The 19,801-nt window shown below is 39.7% G+C and overlaps 1 protein-coding gene across 15 annotated transcripts in view; it reads left to right on the top strand.

The window, feature by feature from the left end:
• The window catches only part of rbfox1 (RNA binding fox-1 homolog 1), a 245,770-nt gene that overhangs the window by 189,575 nt on the left and 36,394 nt on the right, over positions 1 to 19,801 (top strand). For 12 of the 15 annotated variants that reach the window (XM_084126014.1, XM_084126013.1, XM_084126017.1 and 9 more), the window contains one exon: positions 12,850 to 13,092. In XM_084126014.1, the coding sequence (XP_083982140.1) occupies positions 12,850 to 13,092 (243 nt within the window). Of the gene's footprint in view, positions 1 to 8,069; positions 8,197 to 9,553; positions 9,578 to 12,849; positions 13,093 to 19,801 lie in introns of those variants that run through there. The other 3 variants (XM_084126010.1, XM_084126015.1, XM_084126006.1) reach the window with 3 other exon arrangements.

Raw genomic sequence — 19,801 nt, 5'->3', positions numbered from 1 at the left:
ATGCGCTGGCCTGATGAGCACTTTGTTCATGCCGCTGTCGCATTCATGGCTGTGACAACTGACATTTTGCATGTGCATCTACAAAACTTCATGTACTGCACAGGAGATTAGGGCCGTGTGCACTTGCAGTTCGTCACATGCATACAAAGTGCATACCTGCATAGGCTGACCTGTTTGTTCCTCAAGTCCGGTCCTGAAGGGTCACTGCCCTGCAGAGTTTAGTTCTATAACTGAACAAGCTATCAAGGAGTTCCTAGAAAATTGCAGGAAGGTGAGTTTGATCAGGATTTGAGCTAAACTCTGCAGGACAGTGGCCCTTTAGGGCCGAATTTGAGGAATGCTGTTTTATTTTCAGTTTTAAGACAAAGAATAATAAACTAATAAACATAGGAACTTGTCTGAGGTTCACTGAGGCTGTCAGCTTTATGGCAAGCTAAATCATTTAGAAAAACCTAATTATTACTTAGCCGTTTTGATTTCTCTTCAGTTTATTGCATTAGATACCTGTAATAATTGTTTAAATGAGTCATCACATTATTACTAATTACTTAAGACAAAAATACACCAAATTATCTAACAAACAGCTGGAAATTTCCATGACGATGTTTACATGTGCACCAATAATGGATTTAATTGCAGTAAGATGTTTACTTGACACGGACAAACCTCTTCACTCCCGTTTACAAGAATAGTGGTTATTTTTACCGCCATTATACAAATGATGAACTAAGAAACAGTAGGCATGTTACTGGCCGCTGTTTTAATCTACTTGCATCAAATGCAAAACACATTTGACGTATTGGAAGGTTATTCTGAGCCGTGATGAACATCGCAATGCCGCTGTAATTGGGTTTGCCTACGCTGCATCGCTTTCTGGATGAAGATACGGAGCAGAGACTGCGCAAAATCAAAATTACAAATGCATTATGAGCATGCACGTAAACTCACTCAATGATATATTGACTCAATGACGTTTTCATTTAAGATATTTGGTGATTTTATGCATGCGCATGGATACTTGTATACACTGCTAATGTTATGAACAAAACATTCAGGCTGACTCAGAAAGATTTGTGCATTTTAAGCATAAAAACAAGCTACAGTCCTCCTAATAACATGATTAGCCATTTGCTGTGTTGTGCTACTGCTTCCCTCCAATTTATGTCTCATTGTGATCACAGGGTGATGACTCAGACCCCATCCCAGACTGAAGCTAGTGCGTGTTAGCCGCAAGCTACTTTGCCTTCAACACCCACAGAAACAGTTTCCTTGCGAACATCGTCACGCCACATCACAAACAAATCGTTGATCCAGGGCTGATCTACAATTGATGAAACATAATGAAGAAATGAAAAATTCAAGCATTCGATGCCTTCAAAGGCAACACGAGCCGTCTGTGTGAGATCTGCTAATAGAATTACCCGCACACTGCTAAAGCATAGCCAAAACACGCTAACTTGTAATTAAGATTTCTGAGGCTCGCTTAGATAACCCTAGAGTCGGCCTGCTGCTGTGGCTTTCTTTTTGTTGTATGTTGCTTTTAGCTCATTTATAATTGACTGTTAAACTTTAAAGTGTGTGCTAACTATATTTAGCACAGACTCACTGGACCAATTTTGCAGATTTCGCAAGAATGCAGCCACAAACTTCTGAGATGGCCTCCTCTTGTGAATCCATTGTGAATAGTTATTTAATTCTCCTCTACATCTTGTCTCTATGGTGACAAATCTATTTCACCCATAATGAGACCCCTTAAAAATGGACAAAATGGAGAAAGTAGGAGGGAAGCGGGGCTGCTGAAAAGATTGTTAAGGAGTGATTCACGTCCCGATCCTCGTTCAGCCCGAGGAGCTGTGTTTATTCCATATGAACCTGCCTTCCTGAGTCCCAAAGGACAACATCTATTAAGTGAGCCTGACAGTTTCCAGGCTGTCTCCATATGGCCGAGACCCTACTGCTGAGTGCCTTTGCCTGCCACGCGTTCCCTTTTCACCCACATGACATCCACCACATATAATTACAGCACATGGGAGCCCAAGCGTGCGTGTGTGTGTGTGTGTGTTGTAGGAGGAAGTGGTACAACTTCTCAGCACAAGGAGGTTTTTGGGTGGTGACCCTGACTGTCTGATTAGAAAATTAGCCCAAAACATGGCACACTAACGACCTAGGCTTATTAGCGACAGTGCCAATGTTTAGTGGGCGTGCTGGGCTGAGCTGAACTGTGAGTGGCGGGGAGGGCCGACAGTCTCTGGAGGAGCAGAGAGGGATATATTCTGTGTTGTGGGGGAGAGAGAGAGAGAGAGAGAGAGATATGCATCCGACACAGTTCAAACCCCTCCAAGTTCAACCCTACTAGAACATGAGATTTGCAACACGGAATGGAAAGCAGATTTGTTCCAGTGGGGCGGTGGGGGGAAGGCGATGAATTTGTGATCTGGAAATGTATATGAGCTCCTCATCTGAAGCGGCGGCCAGCCCTGGAACACGCTGGCCGAGACTGATGTGTATCAGAGGAAAGCTGGCAGGAAGAGAACATCTGCAGGGGGACGCGGCTCTGACTACACACCCGCCATCTGATTTGACCAACCTCTTATTTCTTTCTCGCTGTTGTAGTTTCGAAAAACTCAGGAGGGGTCATCCCTGAAGGTTCAAACATTATGCATGTCATGAGTTTTTAGTCTTGGATCAATTTATTTGAAAATAATATTTTTATATATTTTAAATAAATATTATATATATATATATATATATATATATATATATATATATATATATATATATATATATATATATATATATAAATATTTATGTATATACTGATTGGCTCTATCACGCCACCAATATGTCTCCTCTCCACCAATAAGCTGGTGTGTGGTGGGCGTTCTGGCGCAATATGGCTGCCGTCGCATCATCCAGGTGGATGCTGCACATTGGTGGTGATTGTGGAGATTCCCCCTTCCATATGTAAAAGCGCTTTGAGTACCTAGAAGTGCTATATAAATGTAACGCATTATTATATATATAAATATTGTTATATTTTTCTGATTTTTAAAAAAAAATGAAATAAGTATGTATTATGTTAATACCATCTCATGTTTTTCCACTGTATATTGGGGGGTTGAGTATGGGAGGGTTTGGTTAAGTCACGAGGCAAGTGCCCCATTTGCATTTATGCTCCTTTATGTGTGCCGCTGTTCTTTTTTGTATGACTCTTATTCCCAACCACCTTTTACCCAAAGACTTTCAAATAATATAGGAGAATGAAAATCCTCTGCAGTTGTATAAAGAAACCTTAAAAGTGATTGTGTGCACAAACGTCGTATCATTTGGTTATTATGAAATGATGGCCCAGGAGGCAATGTACCAATCTGCAGTGCTGGTCATTATCTGCGGTTGTCTAGGTAGTACTCCTCATCCGAAATTCCGAGTAGCATGAGGGTGCAGGCTTGGATCCATTTTTACTGCCTCTTCATACCGTGCACACTATGTACTCAGAGACTGGTAATATGCAAGCCAAAAGTGTTCATATTTTCTCTCAGAGTTCAACAGGGAAAAGGAACTGGGTTATGATTGCATGGCTTTGTGTTCAAAATACGCCCACTTCAGGCTCTCATGCAAGCCAGCTATTGAGATCTTATTATTGCATCTCACTGACTATAAAAACATCATCCAATATCATTAGACCAAAGCAAAGACTAAGTCTGTCAGTGAAACCATGCCTCAAATTGGTATTCTCAACTCACAAAATGGTTGCCTGTGGTTTTAAGCTGTGTGTGGTTGGATAGACGTGCGTGCCAAAGCATTCACAGTCTAAAACAAAAGTCCGAGAGCCAGCAAGGAAAATTGTATGTGTGGACTCTAAAAAAGGTAAACATAACATTTACAGTAGAGTCTTCTCAGAGAGTTCACCATATACTTTTAAAGGTTTCCACAAGCCCAGATCTGATGAAACTGACCTGTTTAACATTACATGACTGATCTGAAATCAGAATAATCATTATGTGTCATTGGTCCAATAAGAAATGAAACAAAACCATTTTAAGAATGTTTCATAAAAGACTCTTTACAGTATGGGATACCGGAGACAGTTGTAACTTGGAGTGGAGTGTAACACAATCAGTGTAACCACTTTGAAATTTGGATCAGTTCAGTAGGTTCTCTAGCTTAACTCTACAATATAACAGTTATTTAAAACTTTCACCTAAATGTAAATAAAAAATACAAATATTATGTCTGAGCAGACCGCTGAGGGTTGTAACGCTAGTTTTAACAAAATGGGAAAGTGTATAAGTAGAAATTGATATGTATGGATTTGAAAGAAGAGGTTTATGGGGGATAATATAGAAATAATTGTAAACTGGGAAATTTGGCTAATAATTAAATGCATGTACATTTTTGTCCATGTTTTCTACAGTGTTACAACTCACCGCAGTTAGTTTAGCGGGAATGTTTTTCAAAATTTCATTTGTAACAGTAAATGTGTGAAACTTTGAGAAGTTGCACAATAATAATAATACACAAAAGGTCTCCCCTCCCAGCTTCACCTTTGAGTGATGGTCACATGCTTAATTGTGTGCATATCTACCGGAGGCCCTATTTGGTCTGGATCTATGCAGGAACACATCCGGAATTGTAGAACGGTTTTACGCACACTCGGTGGTGCCGTCGATGGCGGCATCCATTCAGCAGCCCGGCTGTTTCTTTTGTGATCCTACAGAGATTTCTTCTGTTATTGGTATCGACTTGACAGGATTTGTGTCCATCACAGCAACCCACTTAATCCAGATCAGCCTTTAATACTAATTAAACTGCTTGGGGACACACTCCAGCACCTGGTAGCTTACAACCGGTGCATATGCCGATTACCATTCTCTCTAGAACCACTTGACCTGAAAATAAAATGGCAGCCCTTTTTATTTGCTGTCCATTATGTGTAAAGGGTTTCCTTTGTTTGCCTCTTAAAAGACCCAGTGCCGCAGTCATCACGGTAATGTCTGATTTCCCATCAGGTGACGATTTAGCTTATTAAGGTTGCACAGATGGAGATGCTTCTGGAGGAGGATTACCAAAAGAGTTTGTCGACACTGTTCAGAGGACCGCAGAGATGTTTGCCTTGTGACAAATGGCAAGTGCAGCCCCACTATGCAGGAAGTGCCATTGGCGAGTGCTTTAAGATGTTTAATTAAAGACGCTGTGTGACAGGAGGGAGACCTGCGCGGGGTCCAGGGACTACGCGGCTAATCCTCTTCCTGCGCACACTATCCCCTTGCGAGTGTGATTGATGAACTGATTCCTCTTTACATCTTCATTTGCATGGTGTGCTAATGCCGGCACAGGGCTGAGCGGCGGCAGACGAGAGCTCCTGCGCTAATGCCGGCTAATATGATAATGGGAAACAAGGCAAGGTTAGCCGCCACTCGGCTCATCCGCCGTCTAGCCCATTAACTCGGGGCTTCGGTGCACCTCTTTGCTCGCAAAATGAGGTGTCCCGCAGGCAACGTTAATCTGTTAACAAAGGGTTCTTCGATTTCGTCAAGGACGTTTAACTTGTTTTTGTGAAATGGTTGAATTAAAACATAAAACTTGTGCAATATTCTGTGCCATATTGTAGTGTAAATAGTATGAACACTTCATGTACTCGATTGTCCCAGTGTTCCTTATGCAGCAGAGGGGAAGGGGCTGTCAGAATTCGATGTTTGATGCCAAAATAATGTTATAGATGGTTGAGTTCATGGCGCATAGTATAAGTGTATAGTGTATCGCATGTCATTTGGGATAGAATTTGGCACTTTTTTGTGAACTGAATGGTTATTTTTGTGGACTAAAATTGGGTGTTATTTTATTCATAGTAAAATGTACAAAATGTATGCCATGACAAATATTTAAAATATTTGAAGTATATTTTAGTCAAAATGTGTACAAATGAGCAGTGCCCACAGAGCTACCAATGCTATCTCAGCTTCCTTTCACCCTTGAACCTTCATCGGAAACTTTCCTCTGGTGGGGGCGGTTATATTTTCACGACGTCAGCCGGGTTCCTTTTTCTTTTGAGTTTGCATGTTTAAAAGGTAGCTTCCTGCTGAGAAATGGGTTACTTTCAAAATAGTTCACACCCATGCGCTACAAAACCTCTTGCATTATTAATTTGTTTACTCTGAGACAGGGAGTGCGATTTGATGTCTGGCTTTCCGAGTCATCACGCACTCACCAAATGGCGAACTCCTCCAGAAGTGTTGGGTAACGATCACTGTGTGCGAACGCCAAAATGTTTTATACGAAAACATAGTGCGAAGCTCAATGGGAAGGAAGAGCGGCTGAGATAATGAACGGTCGAGGGAGTCCTGCCCCGCTCTATTGCCGTATGTCACTGGGGGTCTGTTGGGGAATGGTTTGCCCTCTAAACTGAGAGCGTGTCCAGCTGAAGTGGCACTCCATGGACCTGGACACAAGCCAGCTGACTGTCTAGAGCAAAGGGGCAGCACGCCGATCCTTAAACACCCTTGCTCGCATGCGTACTCACACACACAAGGAGCGCCTGTGGTGAGAATCCTGCATTGAGCGAGAGGAGAAAACAAAGGTGAAGGTTGATCGAACGTCCAATCTATAGGAAAGAAAGGGCAGGCCCAGCAGGGGCTCAAGAAGGCCTTGCCTCAGCCATTTTCTCTTTTTTCGAAAAGTTGGCCCAGGATTTCGCTGTGCAAGTCAGTGTGTTTGAAAGAGCAAGGACAGTGGATCTTGATCCTGTTTACCTCTCAGTCTGGCCCAACCAAAATCGGACAGCACTGATGGATGGCAAGGGGTCAGTACTCACTTTCAGTGAGTTGCATGTCCTTAAATGAACCAAACCATAAACAGACTTTACCATCCAAGCACCAGATACTTGATTAAATAAACATTATGGTTCTTTTTTACTGAAGAAATCAAGCATACGCAGTGTAATTCCTTCCCATCAGGAGCGATAATATGAGTGTAGCCGAGCGTCTTATTTAAGTTCCTGATTATTTTTGAACATGCTGACAAAATTCGGCTTGAATTTGTAAAGTTTATGCAATCTTATTCTAATGTGAAAGAACTTAGACAACCACATATGATCGCTCAGAATCATTTTTGTATTACCATTTTGTTTATTTTTTTACAAAATAACTCAATTTGTTTAAACTGTGTGATATAATTTGACTTATTTTCAGACAATATATGGATTTAAGAAAAATAAGGTGGTTTTTAGAGAGCATATATTTTTTATGAATTGGCTATTTTCCTTAGATTTTGAAATTTGTTGATTTGTTTTCAGAGGAATTTATTTTTATTTTTAAGAGAATATATTGATTTTTAAATATATATTTTTTTTAGACTTTAGTCTAAGACGGTCTATTAATTACGGAGCCCCTAAAGGTACCTGAGATGGAAAAAAAATAATAAATGTGAGGAAAAAATATATATTTAAATTCTTTTGGGTTCTCTCGCAAAAGTTTCACGTTCCCTCTAGAAACTTTGTGTTCGCTGGCAAAACCTTTGTGTTTCCTCGCAAAATGTTTAAGTTCTCTCACAAAAACCTTTGCATTCCCTTAGAAACGTTGTGTTCCCTCACAAAAGACTCAAAAGTTTTGCAACCGTTTCTCGGGGGAAAACAAAACATTTCTGAGAGGACACAAAAGCATTGAAATATTTTTTTTCCTCCAATTTCATTTATTTTCCCATCACCATGTCCGTTTAGGCTCCATTCTTCATAGTTTAAAACCTGTGTTTAAAAAAAGACGGATTCTGAGATTAGTTTTCATTTCACCATCAGCGATACAATCCAAATCCATCAGCTGCACATTCGCAGACAGAAAACAGCCTCAGCTTTAACATCATTTCACAATCTGTATCACAGCTCTAAATTAAGTTTAGTTTACATGCTCGCCGAATGGCCTGAATCACTAACATTTCAGAGTGTCGGACATTAGTTATGAACAGAGAGAGAGAGAGAAATTTTGGAGCTTAGCTTTCGCTTGCATTAGTTCCCTCCTCCTTCTCCACCCCTCCTTTCCCTCCCGCTCACATACTCACACACTCACTCTCTCCCTCTCGCTACACAGTGGTTGAACACACACCCTCATCTATAATTGATGCTTGCTTTAGGCAGATGCTGCAGGGATTGGGACCAAGGCAGCTGCTTAGTTTATGGAGGAAAAAGGGAGCAAGATGGTGGAACAGGTATTTTTTCCCTGTTATTCTGCTTACCAAGCGCATTAGTGCATTTTTTTTCCTGCCCGTCTTCCTTTTGTGCTGTGGCTGCACAGTAGAGCGAGTGGTTTGTGTATGACTGCGTTCGAGAGAGAGAGTGTGTGTGTGTGTGTGTGTGTTTGTGTGTGTGTGTGTGTGAGAGAGAGAGAGAGAGTGCGCTTTGAAGAAAGAGGGAGCCCCCTTCAGCAACTCTTTTTCAGGCTGCCTTATCAGCAGCTGTTTTGCTCTCTTTTCACACATTTCGCCATCTCTTTCTTTCTCATTTCTCTCCAATCCATCTCTGAGCTCTGTTTCGTGTTGGTCTTGGTGGCTAACTCACAAATTTGGCAGCACACGATCAATTAAATGAGCCGAATTCTGTCATCCAGCCTGAGAAGAGTGAGTGAGGCAGACGAGAGTTAGACGCGCTGCTCTTCAAACGGTTTATTTTGCTCCATAATAGTCAAACACTACCGGCAAGAACTTTGACACGTACCGCTTTAGTGCTACTGTGCTCCACCTGGCTTTCCATAATTTTTAAGGCATTAGCATGCGGTTGAACTCTAGCGACCGTGAGCTGTGTCGATTCGTGTACATGCGGAATTTAGAGCGACTTCTCGTCTACGGGAGTGAGGGAGGAGTAGTCTCGTTGTGTGCGAAATTATATTTGCAAAGTGTCGTAAAAAGCCCTTTACCAAAACAAAGCCACTTTTTTATAGCTGCGTATGTTTAAGTGTTCGCCTGGAAGCCGAGCACAGTGAAGTGATGAATCCAGTGCGCTGCCACGTAAAACATATTTCAGTCCTCCAAATGTGGTTCTCATTAGGGTGGAGGCCAAAGCGTTTAGCTAAGCCTGACTGTCTGCCATCGCATTTTTTCTCCCAGTGTTTGCCAACAGCTATTTTACGAGGGCCTCCAAAAAATCTCAGCGACGGCACGACTACAATGACTGCAAATGCAGAGCTCCCAGCAGACTTGCACCATCAGGGACTTCCCACACCATTGTGGGAAGCACCACTGTCTTTTCTCTAACTTTTCTTCCACCCTCCCCTTAACGTCTTTGACACTTGTGTATAAAGAGTTTAGCACTCCTGATCAAATGATAGTCTAATTATGGCGGTGGTGTGCCCGCTCTTGAATATCAATGTGCTATGCGAAGTGCTGATGGTGTTAATGGAAAACAGCGTGATGTGTGTAACATCTGCTTAAGGAACAGCAGGGATTTTTTTTACAAGGTCCCGTTTACAGAGTAGCAAGTTGCGGCTTCCCTCCTGGCTCTTCTCGGCTCGTTCAACTTGCCAAGAATGAAAATCCTGTCATTATTTACACGTTGTTCCAAAGCTGTGGGACTGACTTCTGGGGAATGCAAAAGGTGAATTTTTGAAGAACATCCTGACCACTCTTTTCAGTATTTACATTTACAGATTTGGCTGATGCTGTTATCATTCAAGGTATACATTTTTATTAGTTCATACATTTCTTGGGAATCGAACCCATGAATTAGGCGTACTGGAGCTGTCGAGCATAAAAAATGATGCAGACGTACCATAAAAGTATCCTAAATATGACCGTATATTCTTTCTAAAATGTCAGTATTCACTACTAGTAGGTAATTCAGAACTTACCCAGTTTTCATTTATTGCCTTCCACTCCAGTGGGCAACCAGATCACTGAGACAGTGAGGTAAACTTAAACAAATGATTTAGTCCAGTTTTCCAAAACAGTTTTTCAACTTATTCAGTGAAAAGATTTGACATAAAATAACTGTTCATGGATATGGCATCACTATACATGTGCACTATACACATATATACTATACATGCATGTTCCTCACACATCATATGCTATTGTGTAGGGAAATCATATGGGTTAATTCATTTTAGACTGGAATATTCATATAAATCACAGATAGAACTGTGGACTTTTTCTCCTTTTATCCTACGCTTTGTACGTAGGATTTCTGTGTAGTGTGGCATTGTGGTCAGAGGAGAGAAAGTAGTGGCAGAGTGTGTTTTGCTATTTTTATAATGTGCAGTTGTCCCGTGTCAGAGTGTGTTCTCAACAGGCCTGTGGGCGCTGGGATCTCTCTGCCTACATAACTCATGGTTTGGCATGGAGAAGATGTGAATGTGTGTGTATGAAATGTGTCACGAACTGTTTCCTACTGTAAGAATGGAAAATAACCAATTAGATCTCTTTAATATCTCAATCATTTCTCCTAGACTGCAGTGAGAATAAATGGAGAGCGAACAGAATTTTTTTTCTTAAAGCTGTCTCAAAAATTGTCTCCATATACTTTCTTAAAGGAATAGTTCACCCAAAAAACCCTGATATCTTTCCAAACCTGTAAGACTTTCTGTCTTCTGTAGAATCAGATGTTGTCCAATGGCATCCATATTTACTTTCATTGTATGGACAAAAATAATTTTCAAAAAATCTTTTGTTTCTGCAGAAGAAACTAAGTCATGACATGAGTGTGAGTAAATGATGACATAATTTTCATTTTTGGATGAAGTCACCTGCTTCTCAGATTTTTCTCCTAAAATGTGTTTCTTTGGTAACTTGAAAAATCTGAGCACACTGAAAGTCTTTCTTAAAGTCAAAGAAATGAATGCAAACACTTCTCTTCAAATTCTCCCAAGGCCTAATTATCTGGGCTATACTATCCACACTCATTATGGCTATACATCTATACTTGAATGTATGTCAACTATTGACAGTTGTCAGAAACCTCTGACCATGTTGTTATTGTTAACTAAAACATTTTTTTTTTTTTGAGTTTTCATTAACTGAAATAAAACTAAAAGAAAAAAATCTGTATTTGATGAAAAACTTGAAAACTTGAAAAACTGAAATAAAGCTATACGTATGTTTTTAAAAAAAAATTACAATAGCACATAACTAAATTACTAAAACTTAAAATAAAAACTGAAAATATAAAATAAAAGCTAATTTAAAATATGAATTATACTATAATACTTATGGCTTAATATTAAAATAACACTGGCCTCTGACCAATAAAATTTTCCAAATGGCTGTACAGAACAAAAACACACCATCTGGTTATACAAAATCCACACAAATAAAGAAAGTTACTGCACCATCACCTAAGGTTAGTATCCACGTCAATTCCACACAGCCATTCAGATGAATGTATTTTTCACGAAACTTCCCCATTACCTGTGCTGTTGTGCATCATGTGACCCAATTTTGTTGTGTGTTTTCTTTCTGCTAATCTGCCGTTGTTTATTGATAGCGAACGCTAATTTAGATGGCTTTTTGGTCTCTCGGGCGCGGCTTGCAAAGTGGCGGTTTAGCGTAGATTTGGTGTGCGAGGTGTATAGACGTCTCCATGCATAAGTGGATAATCTGGGCGCTGGGAGGTGGATGAATTGGTCCTGATCAAATAAGAAAGCTCTTCCATGAGATAAAGGTCTGTTGAGCGTTGTGTACGGAACGCATTTGTCTGTGGGTGTGCTTGTTCATTTGTTGTCGGTCCGGTGCATGCTAACACTGTAATTTAATTGGCCCAGCTTTATGAAAGAACTTGTGTCTGAAGCTGAGCGTGTGCTTCGCTGATAATTCAACACATAGAGAGCACGAATGACGCGAGATGAAGCTTGTGTGTGTGGACCTCAAATATGGACCAAAAGTATGTGGACATAATGAGCATGTTTGATACATAAAACCAAGTATACAATCATGTCTGACCTCTTGTGTCCGAATGAGAGTATGTCCCATGATCCAACGTCAGATGGAAAATAGGGATGAAGCTGAATACCATAGAAAAATGTGAATAATAACTTATTTGAATAACTTAACGAATAATGAATTATACTGAATAATAGAAACAAAATATCCATTAGACTGATTATCCACCAAACACAAGGAGAAACCATTTTCATGAATATTTTTCAAATTATTTTCATGAACATATTTAAAGTAACAACGCAGTAGTAAGTCTAAAGTCAAGATGACTAAAGTGTGAACTTCATGAATGAATTTGCAGATTTTTGAATTTTGAGTTTAAATTGGATGCTGTCGTTTTACTAACAAGTATATCCTTAAACAAAGATACTATCATACATGTTTTTGTTATATGTAAATGTTAATGTTTTAAATCACGTGAGCGTGATACACGATAAAAAAAAAAAAAAATTGTATATCCGTCTCAGGCAGGCTGAACACATTAGTGATGTTTTGGAATCTGTGTTTTAGTTCAAATCTTTTAAGTGAACAAATCATGAAGGACAAAAAAAGTTAGCAGGATGCTTGAACACTCTTTCTGGACTCAAAGTTATGAGTTAGGCTACTTGTCACTATCACCTGGTGTAACTATGTAACATGCATGAAGGGTCGGTGAACGAATCTGAATGAATCTATTTTTGGTGGATTAGAAAAAACTAAGATGACTCAAAATCCCCACCACTCACACAAAGCATTTATTTTACAAACATTCGATTTATAAAAATCAATAAATAACTGTTGTAGCAGCTAAAATCACTATAAACGTCCGCCCATGGTTTTGCCCAACTCAATGCAGATATGGATGTGGCGTTCAGGTGTCCACATACGGTATGTTTGGTCATTTAGTGAACTATGCTATAATGTCGCTAATATTTTGCTGTTGTTCTGTTTTTTCAGGGTAATCAAGACGCCCCAGCACCCCCAGAAACCATGGCCCAGCCTTACCCATCGGCCCAGTTCGCTCCCCCTCAGAACGGCATTCCTGCTGAGTACACGCCGTCCCACCCTCACCCGACTCCAGACTACCCGGGCCAGACCCCCGTGGCAGAGCACACTCTGAACATGTACCCCCCTGCCCAGACGCACAGTGAGCCCAGCGGACCAGACAACAGCGTACAGTCGGTCTCCGGCACAGCCACAGTAAGCGCCGCTCTCTACAGAATATCTCTCTCTTTCTCGCTTTCTCAATCTCCGACTCTTCTTGATGGCATTGCTCGTCACGGTTCAGGTTTTTTGGATTGTGCTGTGGATTGAGGTGCCCTCCGTGATCTGCCCTCCAAGGACATCAGTGCTGTAGGCTGCCTTAATATTTCATATGTTTCAGGGCATTTCCATGAATAATTGACTATCTTTGTGTTTTTCACCAACTCAGAGTACAAAGTGCTCTCGCTGAATTTAGTTTGGTGAGGTTTTCCCTCTAGGTTTTTAAAATAATTTCAAGAACGTTTTCTGTTCTAAAATTGTACGATTCAGCGCAATTCTGCACAGTAACAAGAAGTCGCTGGAGAATTTGGTTTATTAAAAGAATTTTTTTCCTAAAAAAGTTGACGTGAGCTGTAAATGATCAGTGAATAATGACTTAAAATGTTGGTCTGTTCCTCATGCAAAGCTATTATTTGGCTTCAATAGACTGTCTATTTGGTAATTGTGGACTCAGTGATTTATTTAAATTATGTAGGTTTTTTTAATTTGATAAATATTATAAAATATTATATATAATAATAATAATACATTTGAAACTTCATTATTCATTATAACCTATAGGTCAGTTGAGTAGAATCATTCAGTGTGAATTGTTAGTTTATTGTAATATAGGCCTGTGTATAATTGATAGCATTATGTAAAGAACTCATAGAATTCAGATGTATCCCTTTGACTGGGATTTTGTAATTTGATGATATCAGATGTATTTTATATATTCTACAACAATCAGATGACAGCTGGGAAGAGCCTGGGGGGGCCTTTTGGCCCAAGTAAAGGGGCAATGTGGCCCATTTTTATGATTTTGAGTTGTGCCACATAAACTAAATTTGTAAATATTTGCAGTTATTTCCCCTAATAATATGTATTATCACCCTGTTAATGCTAGTCATTTCTAATTATGTTCAAATTTAGCATTAAATGTGTTCACTAGTTCGTATGGCACAAGATGTGCAACAAATCTTCAAAAATGTCTACTTTTGTGTTGCATGTGGGCGGGTGATTTAAGCATGCATGTTTGGAATGACATGTGGGTGAGAAAAAGGATGATAGAAGTTTAATTTTGGGGTGAACCATGCCTTAGAAAGAACAAACAATTTGCTCATTTTTAGGAGAAACTCCTGTTGTATCCCATAATTAGACCATTTGCTCAACAGACAAAATGTTTAAACCGTTTTACTGATGATTTGAAGGAAAATATGAGCTTTCTTGCGAACAGCGGCCAGATTTTCATTGCCTATCCTACCTTAGTGTTCAAATTTCTTTTTTAGTGCCAGAGCAGAAGGGAGCAAAACCACATCTGGAAAAGCCATTATCCCGCCCGCCCCTCTCTCTCTCTCTCTCTCTCTCTCTCTCTCTCTCTCTCTCTCTCTCTCTCTCTCTCTCTCTCTCTCTATCAATCTCTTTCCTTCACTTTATGAGCCTAGAGAAAGCAAAACTTTACAGACATCCAAAGCTATGACCTCATCTGGCTGGAGCTGTTTTTAGATCCAGGTCGTTCCTCACAACTGATCCTTCATCTACTAACAAAAGAGGCCTAGACTGTGACACAGCCCTCATTCTCATCTTTTCTTTGTTTGTTGGAGTAGGTGATAACCAATCAGCTCCCAGAGGGAGGTTTTAATACAGTAATAGATGCTTTTCATTGCTGTTTTGATAGAGCGCAGTGCCATATTCTCAGTGGTCGGTGTGAGAGAGCTTGTGATGGATTTCATGAATGCATATGGAACAGTATTTACTTTCCAAAAGCAAACAATAATATAAAATTGTAGTAATGCTTTACAATACATTTCTATTTGTTAACATTAGTTGATGCAATTGCTAACATGAGCTAACAATGAACAATACATTTATTCATCTAGGTTAATGTTCATTTCTACATAAACTACTGTTCAAAACGTTGGGGTCAATCATTTTTATTTTTATTTTCCAAAGAAATTAAGGTTTTTTTCAGCAAGGATTAAAGGGTTAGTTCACCCAAAAATTACAATTCTGTCATTAATTACTCACCCTCGTGTTGTACCAAACCTGTTAGACTTTCGTTCATCTTTGAAACACACATATACAGTTACATTACATTTATTAATTTGGCTGACAAATGTGAATTGAGTGGTTTAGTCTAAATTTTCTGAAGAGACATGATCGCTTTATATGATGACATTTTTAAATTTAGGCTTTACAATAAATGGAGGGACAGATATCTTTTTCATCATTTTCATCAAAATATCTTCATTTGTGTTCCAAAGATGAACTAAAGTCTTATGGGTTTGGAACGACATGAGGGAGAGAAATTAATGACAGAATTAAACATGTTTTGGTGAACTATCCCTTTACTATCCTAGTAAAGACATTTACAATGATATAAAAGATTCTTTTTTTTTTAAATAAATGCTATTTTTTGGCTTTAACAAAAATATAAAGCAGCACAACTCTTTCCAATATTGATAATAACAATAAATGTTTATTGAGCATCAAATCATCATATTAGAATGATTTCTAAAGGATCATGTGACACTGAAGACTGGAGTAATGATGCTGATAATTCAGCTTTGACATCACAGGAAAAAAATACATTTTAAAATATATTCAAATAGAAAACAGTTATTTTAAATTGTATTAATATTTCACAATATTACTGGGGTTTTTTTACTACATTTTTGATGCCACGTCGTTGAGTATAAGAGACTTCTTTCAAAAAACAGCCTACTCCAAACTTTTGGACAGCAGTGTATACTAATACATTTTTAGCATATGAAGTTGCTTAAATTAACATTTGTTTAGATATAATAATGAAAAATAGGTTATTGATGAATGCTGTAATTAAATGTTTCTTTTTAGTTTATTATACCTTATGACGTGATAATGTTAATGAATTTAAACTTATTGTAAAATGGGTGACACTTTACAGTAAGGTTTCATTAGTTAACATTAGTTACCTACTTAAGTTAACATAAACTAAGAAAGAACAACACTTCTACATCATTTATTAACCTTAATTCATGTTAATTTGAACATTTACTAATAAATTATTAAAATCAAAAGTTAATCCACTGTAAACTCACATGAACAAACAATAAACAGTTGTATATTTATAAACTAATGTTAACAAAGATGAATACAAATTTAATTTCTTCTTAACAGTTTTGTAATGGCTGTTATTATTAATTGTCACCTTCATTTCAGGACATTCGTCATCAGATTCTCAGTAAACACCACGGGTGTAATGATGGTCACAGATGCAGAGGTGGACCTTTAATTTAACCGACCCGAGTGGTTGTTAAAACCGGCCCACTCACAGATCATTTCAAGTTCATTTAGTTTCGGACAATGCAGAAAGTGGTGATGTCCGAGTGGGGGAGTTGTTTACTCTGTAATTAGCCCGTCCATTGCCTCCAGCTTGACCCATTCAGGTTGGTTTGCGGGAACTGTGTGAACATGATAGCCAGGCATTATCTCATTGACTGTAATCAGCCAATCACAGTAACATGCAGGTACTTCTTCCTCTAAAGTGACATTTCGCTTCTGAATAGTGTCACTTCAGAAAGATGAGTGGTTTATTTGGTCTCATATTCGTTTTAAATCTGTTGATTATTTTCTCATGCAGTATTTTTTCTTAAATAAGGATGTTTCACAAATGGTGCGGATGTCAGCTCAATATGTCAGCTTGCTGCTCTGACTCCTGTCGTGCTTCATTGGCCGCCTTCCCCCATGTGGTCCCGAGAGAGACGGCCCCGGCGTGCCCATCCTCATCCAGGCGGAGTGAGAGCTGATTTCCTTTAGGGAGGGCACGTGTGGTCTGGGCCATACCCGCAAGAGGGCAGACATCTTGCAGAACGTCCCCCTCGCAACCCCTCTGGTGCAGCTTTTGGGGGTCGACGGATGGTTGTAGACGCACAGATGATAGTGGAGGTTGACTTAGACAGCTACTGCGTTTCATCCTAGTAATGTTGCTGTGCTGAAAATAGCACATCTTAAAAAGGCATCATCGCTGATGTACGTTATCTGTCTTTTTTTGCCTCTGCGGTTCACTGAGTGCAGGAAACCCTCAGTGTTGTACCTCCGAGCTATTGTGCAGTTGTTTGTGCATGAGAACATCTTCGCAAATGAGCGTGCAGCACTCTGAAGCACTGAGCGCTGTGGCTTTGGTTGGTTTATCTTTCCCAAATGTTTGGTTTTTATTTTTCTGCTCATGTAAAACCAACATTGCAGCAAAATATGCGTCTGTTATAATGAACGACTATTAATGAATCCTTTGATACCAAAAAAGATTAACTGGAAGCCTTTTTTTTACTGTTTGTTATTGTTTTTCCCTCCATGTTGAAGTCCTCTGCCAGTGAAAAGAATGCGGCACAGATGGCATGCTATGTAAACTGTCAGCCATATGCATGCTATACACACGCGCACACACACACAGGCTATATTTTTACCTGGCACACATCCCAGAATTGTTCCGAGAAAGGAATGATAAACAATCCACTCCTTTTAGGTTAAGTAGGTAACTGGCCGTGTATATATATTTATATTTATATTTATGTACACACACATATTTATTATACTAAATATACATTTCATAAAGAAAATTTTCACACACCACACACACACACACATTCTTGTACATCTATCTTTATGAGGACATTCTTTGACACAATGCAGTCTCTAGCCGCTTACACTAACCTTACCCATCACAAGTAAGTGCCTAACCCGAACCCTTACCCTAAACCTACCCTTAACCTAATTCCCTAAAACCAAGTCTTGACCCTCAAACAGGCCTTTAAAGGGCTCTCAGAAAGTGAGGACCGGCCAAAATGTCCTCACTTTACTCTCTTTGTCCTCACTCCAATGGTCTTAAACTCAAACTGGTCCTCACAAAGATAGTTGTACAAGTAGACACACACACACACACACACACATACATATACATATACATATACATATACATATATACATAAATTAAATATGGAATTGTTCTCCCTTATACACTTTTTTATGAAATGTACAACACATTATTAAACAAAAGCTCCCTCATGGATCAATGACGGTTGATGCAGTTCTTCCACATTCCCCCACAATGAAAAATTCCTCGGAAAAGAAAATATTTTACAGGCACTTTTCACTTCACTAGTCCTCACTGTGAGGTTATCTTTTTCTGTCCAGCGCTGCCATATGTGTGTCCGTGTGGGCTCTTACACTCCAGCGGCTGTGTGTTTTTGTGTGTGTGTGTGTGCTCAGAGCACACACCGGCAGCCCTGTCACTGTTTGCCGTTTAGCACTCAGTGTGAGATCAATGAATGGTAAACACTCACAACTCTGTGAGTCCCCAATCAGTAATTGAGTAGGTCTCCCAGGCTGAACCGCTGTCCTCCCTCACATTCCTGTCCTTATCGCTCCATCTTTCCCTCACCTTTCCTCCCTACAGGGAGCAACACAATCTCTGGCTCCATAGAAATGGCCACAGAGGACTTTCTTCTTTTCTTTTTTTAGGCCGCTTTGGAATCGATCGTTATTTGTCACGATTGGAAGTATCATATTGTGCATTGCGTGTTTGAATAATGAAAGCGGGATTTCAAGGCAAGTTTGATGCCCGAATATTTCAACACACACTGAATGGGATTCAAAATATGTTTCGCGTCTGCCCCTGGCCCCTATTTTAGTTCTATAGATTTATTCCTTTTCCCCCGTCTCATCCCATCACCCTGAGATCAGTCACCGTGGCCTCCGGCTCCCCACGGCTACTAGACAGGGGCGAATCGATTAATTGATTTCGGAATCAATTAATTGAGCCATTAAGGCAGCCATATGCACGGACCATGAAATGAGATCTCTAAAACCGTACATATGGCTGCCGACCGCGCCGTGCCTCAACCTAAAGACCCGCTGCATTCCTTCCTATACCTTTATTGAAAGAGCAGTAAATGGAAAAGCATATTTCCAATTATAACACCCCAGTTGTCTCTTCTGCTGAGGGCCGCTTGCCTCACGACACCATTAAACCGAGCCTCCCGCAATAGGAAAAGTGCAATTTTGTTAAAGCAATAAAGACGGCGCACATCTTGTCAGTTTTACATTGGATGGTTTACTACACTGCTTTAGCGTTTTATCTTCCGTTTTTCTTTGTTCTCTGCCTCGAGGAGTGGGTGTTCTTTTGTTTATGACTTGTAATAACACAAGACAGATTCTTTTTTTCCTTGCACTTCTGCAGCCTTTCATGTATTGAAAGACTAGTATTTTTCAAGTGCTCTCTCATGTTTCCCCCCCCACCCTTGCATTTCAGTCGGGTGGGTATATCGTACCCTGTACAAACATTATGATGACACGATATTCATATTTACAGTCCCAGCAAGCTGTTCTTTACTCTTCATTTGAGCTTTGCTTTTTTTTAAACTTTCTGTTGCCGCTTTAGTCAGAGTCGCCCTGAGCACCGCCTGATTTAAATAAGAATGCCACACGCACACAGACACATGGTCCGTTCCATTGCCAGTATTTCCAGTGAAGCTTGCTTTAACAGTCCTGAGCATCTGTAATGTCAGAGAGGCAGTTGTTACACTGGGACTCAGTCATTCTTTTGTTCCAGACAATATGATTTCCAGAGCGCTTGAAGCATGACAGGACAGCTGCAGCAAGCAGAAAGTTAAAAAAATATCTCTGGGCA

The sequence above is a fragment of the Abramis brama genome (assembly GCF_963993115.1).
Source record: "Abramis brama genome assembly, chromosome: 1".
In the NCBI taxonomy this organism is placed as follows: Eukaryota; Metazoa; Chordata; class Actinopteri; order Cypriniformes; family Leuciscidae; genus Abramis; species Abramis brama.
Note: the sequence above shows the minus strand (reverse complement) of the source record. Positions and strands in the feature narration are given on the sequence as shown.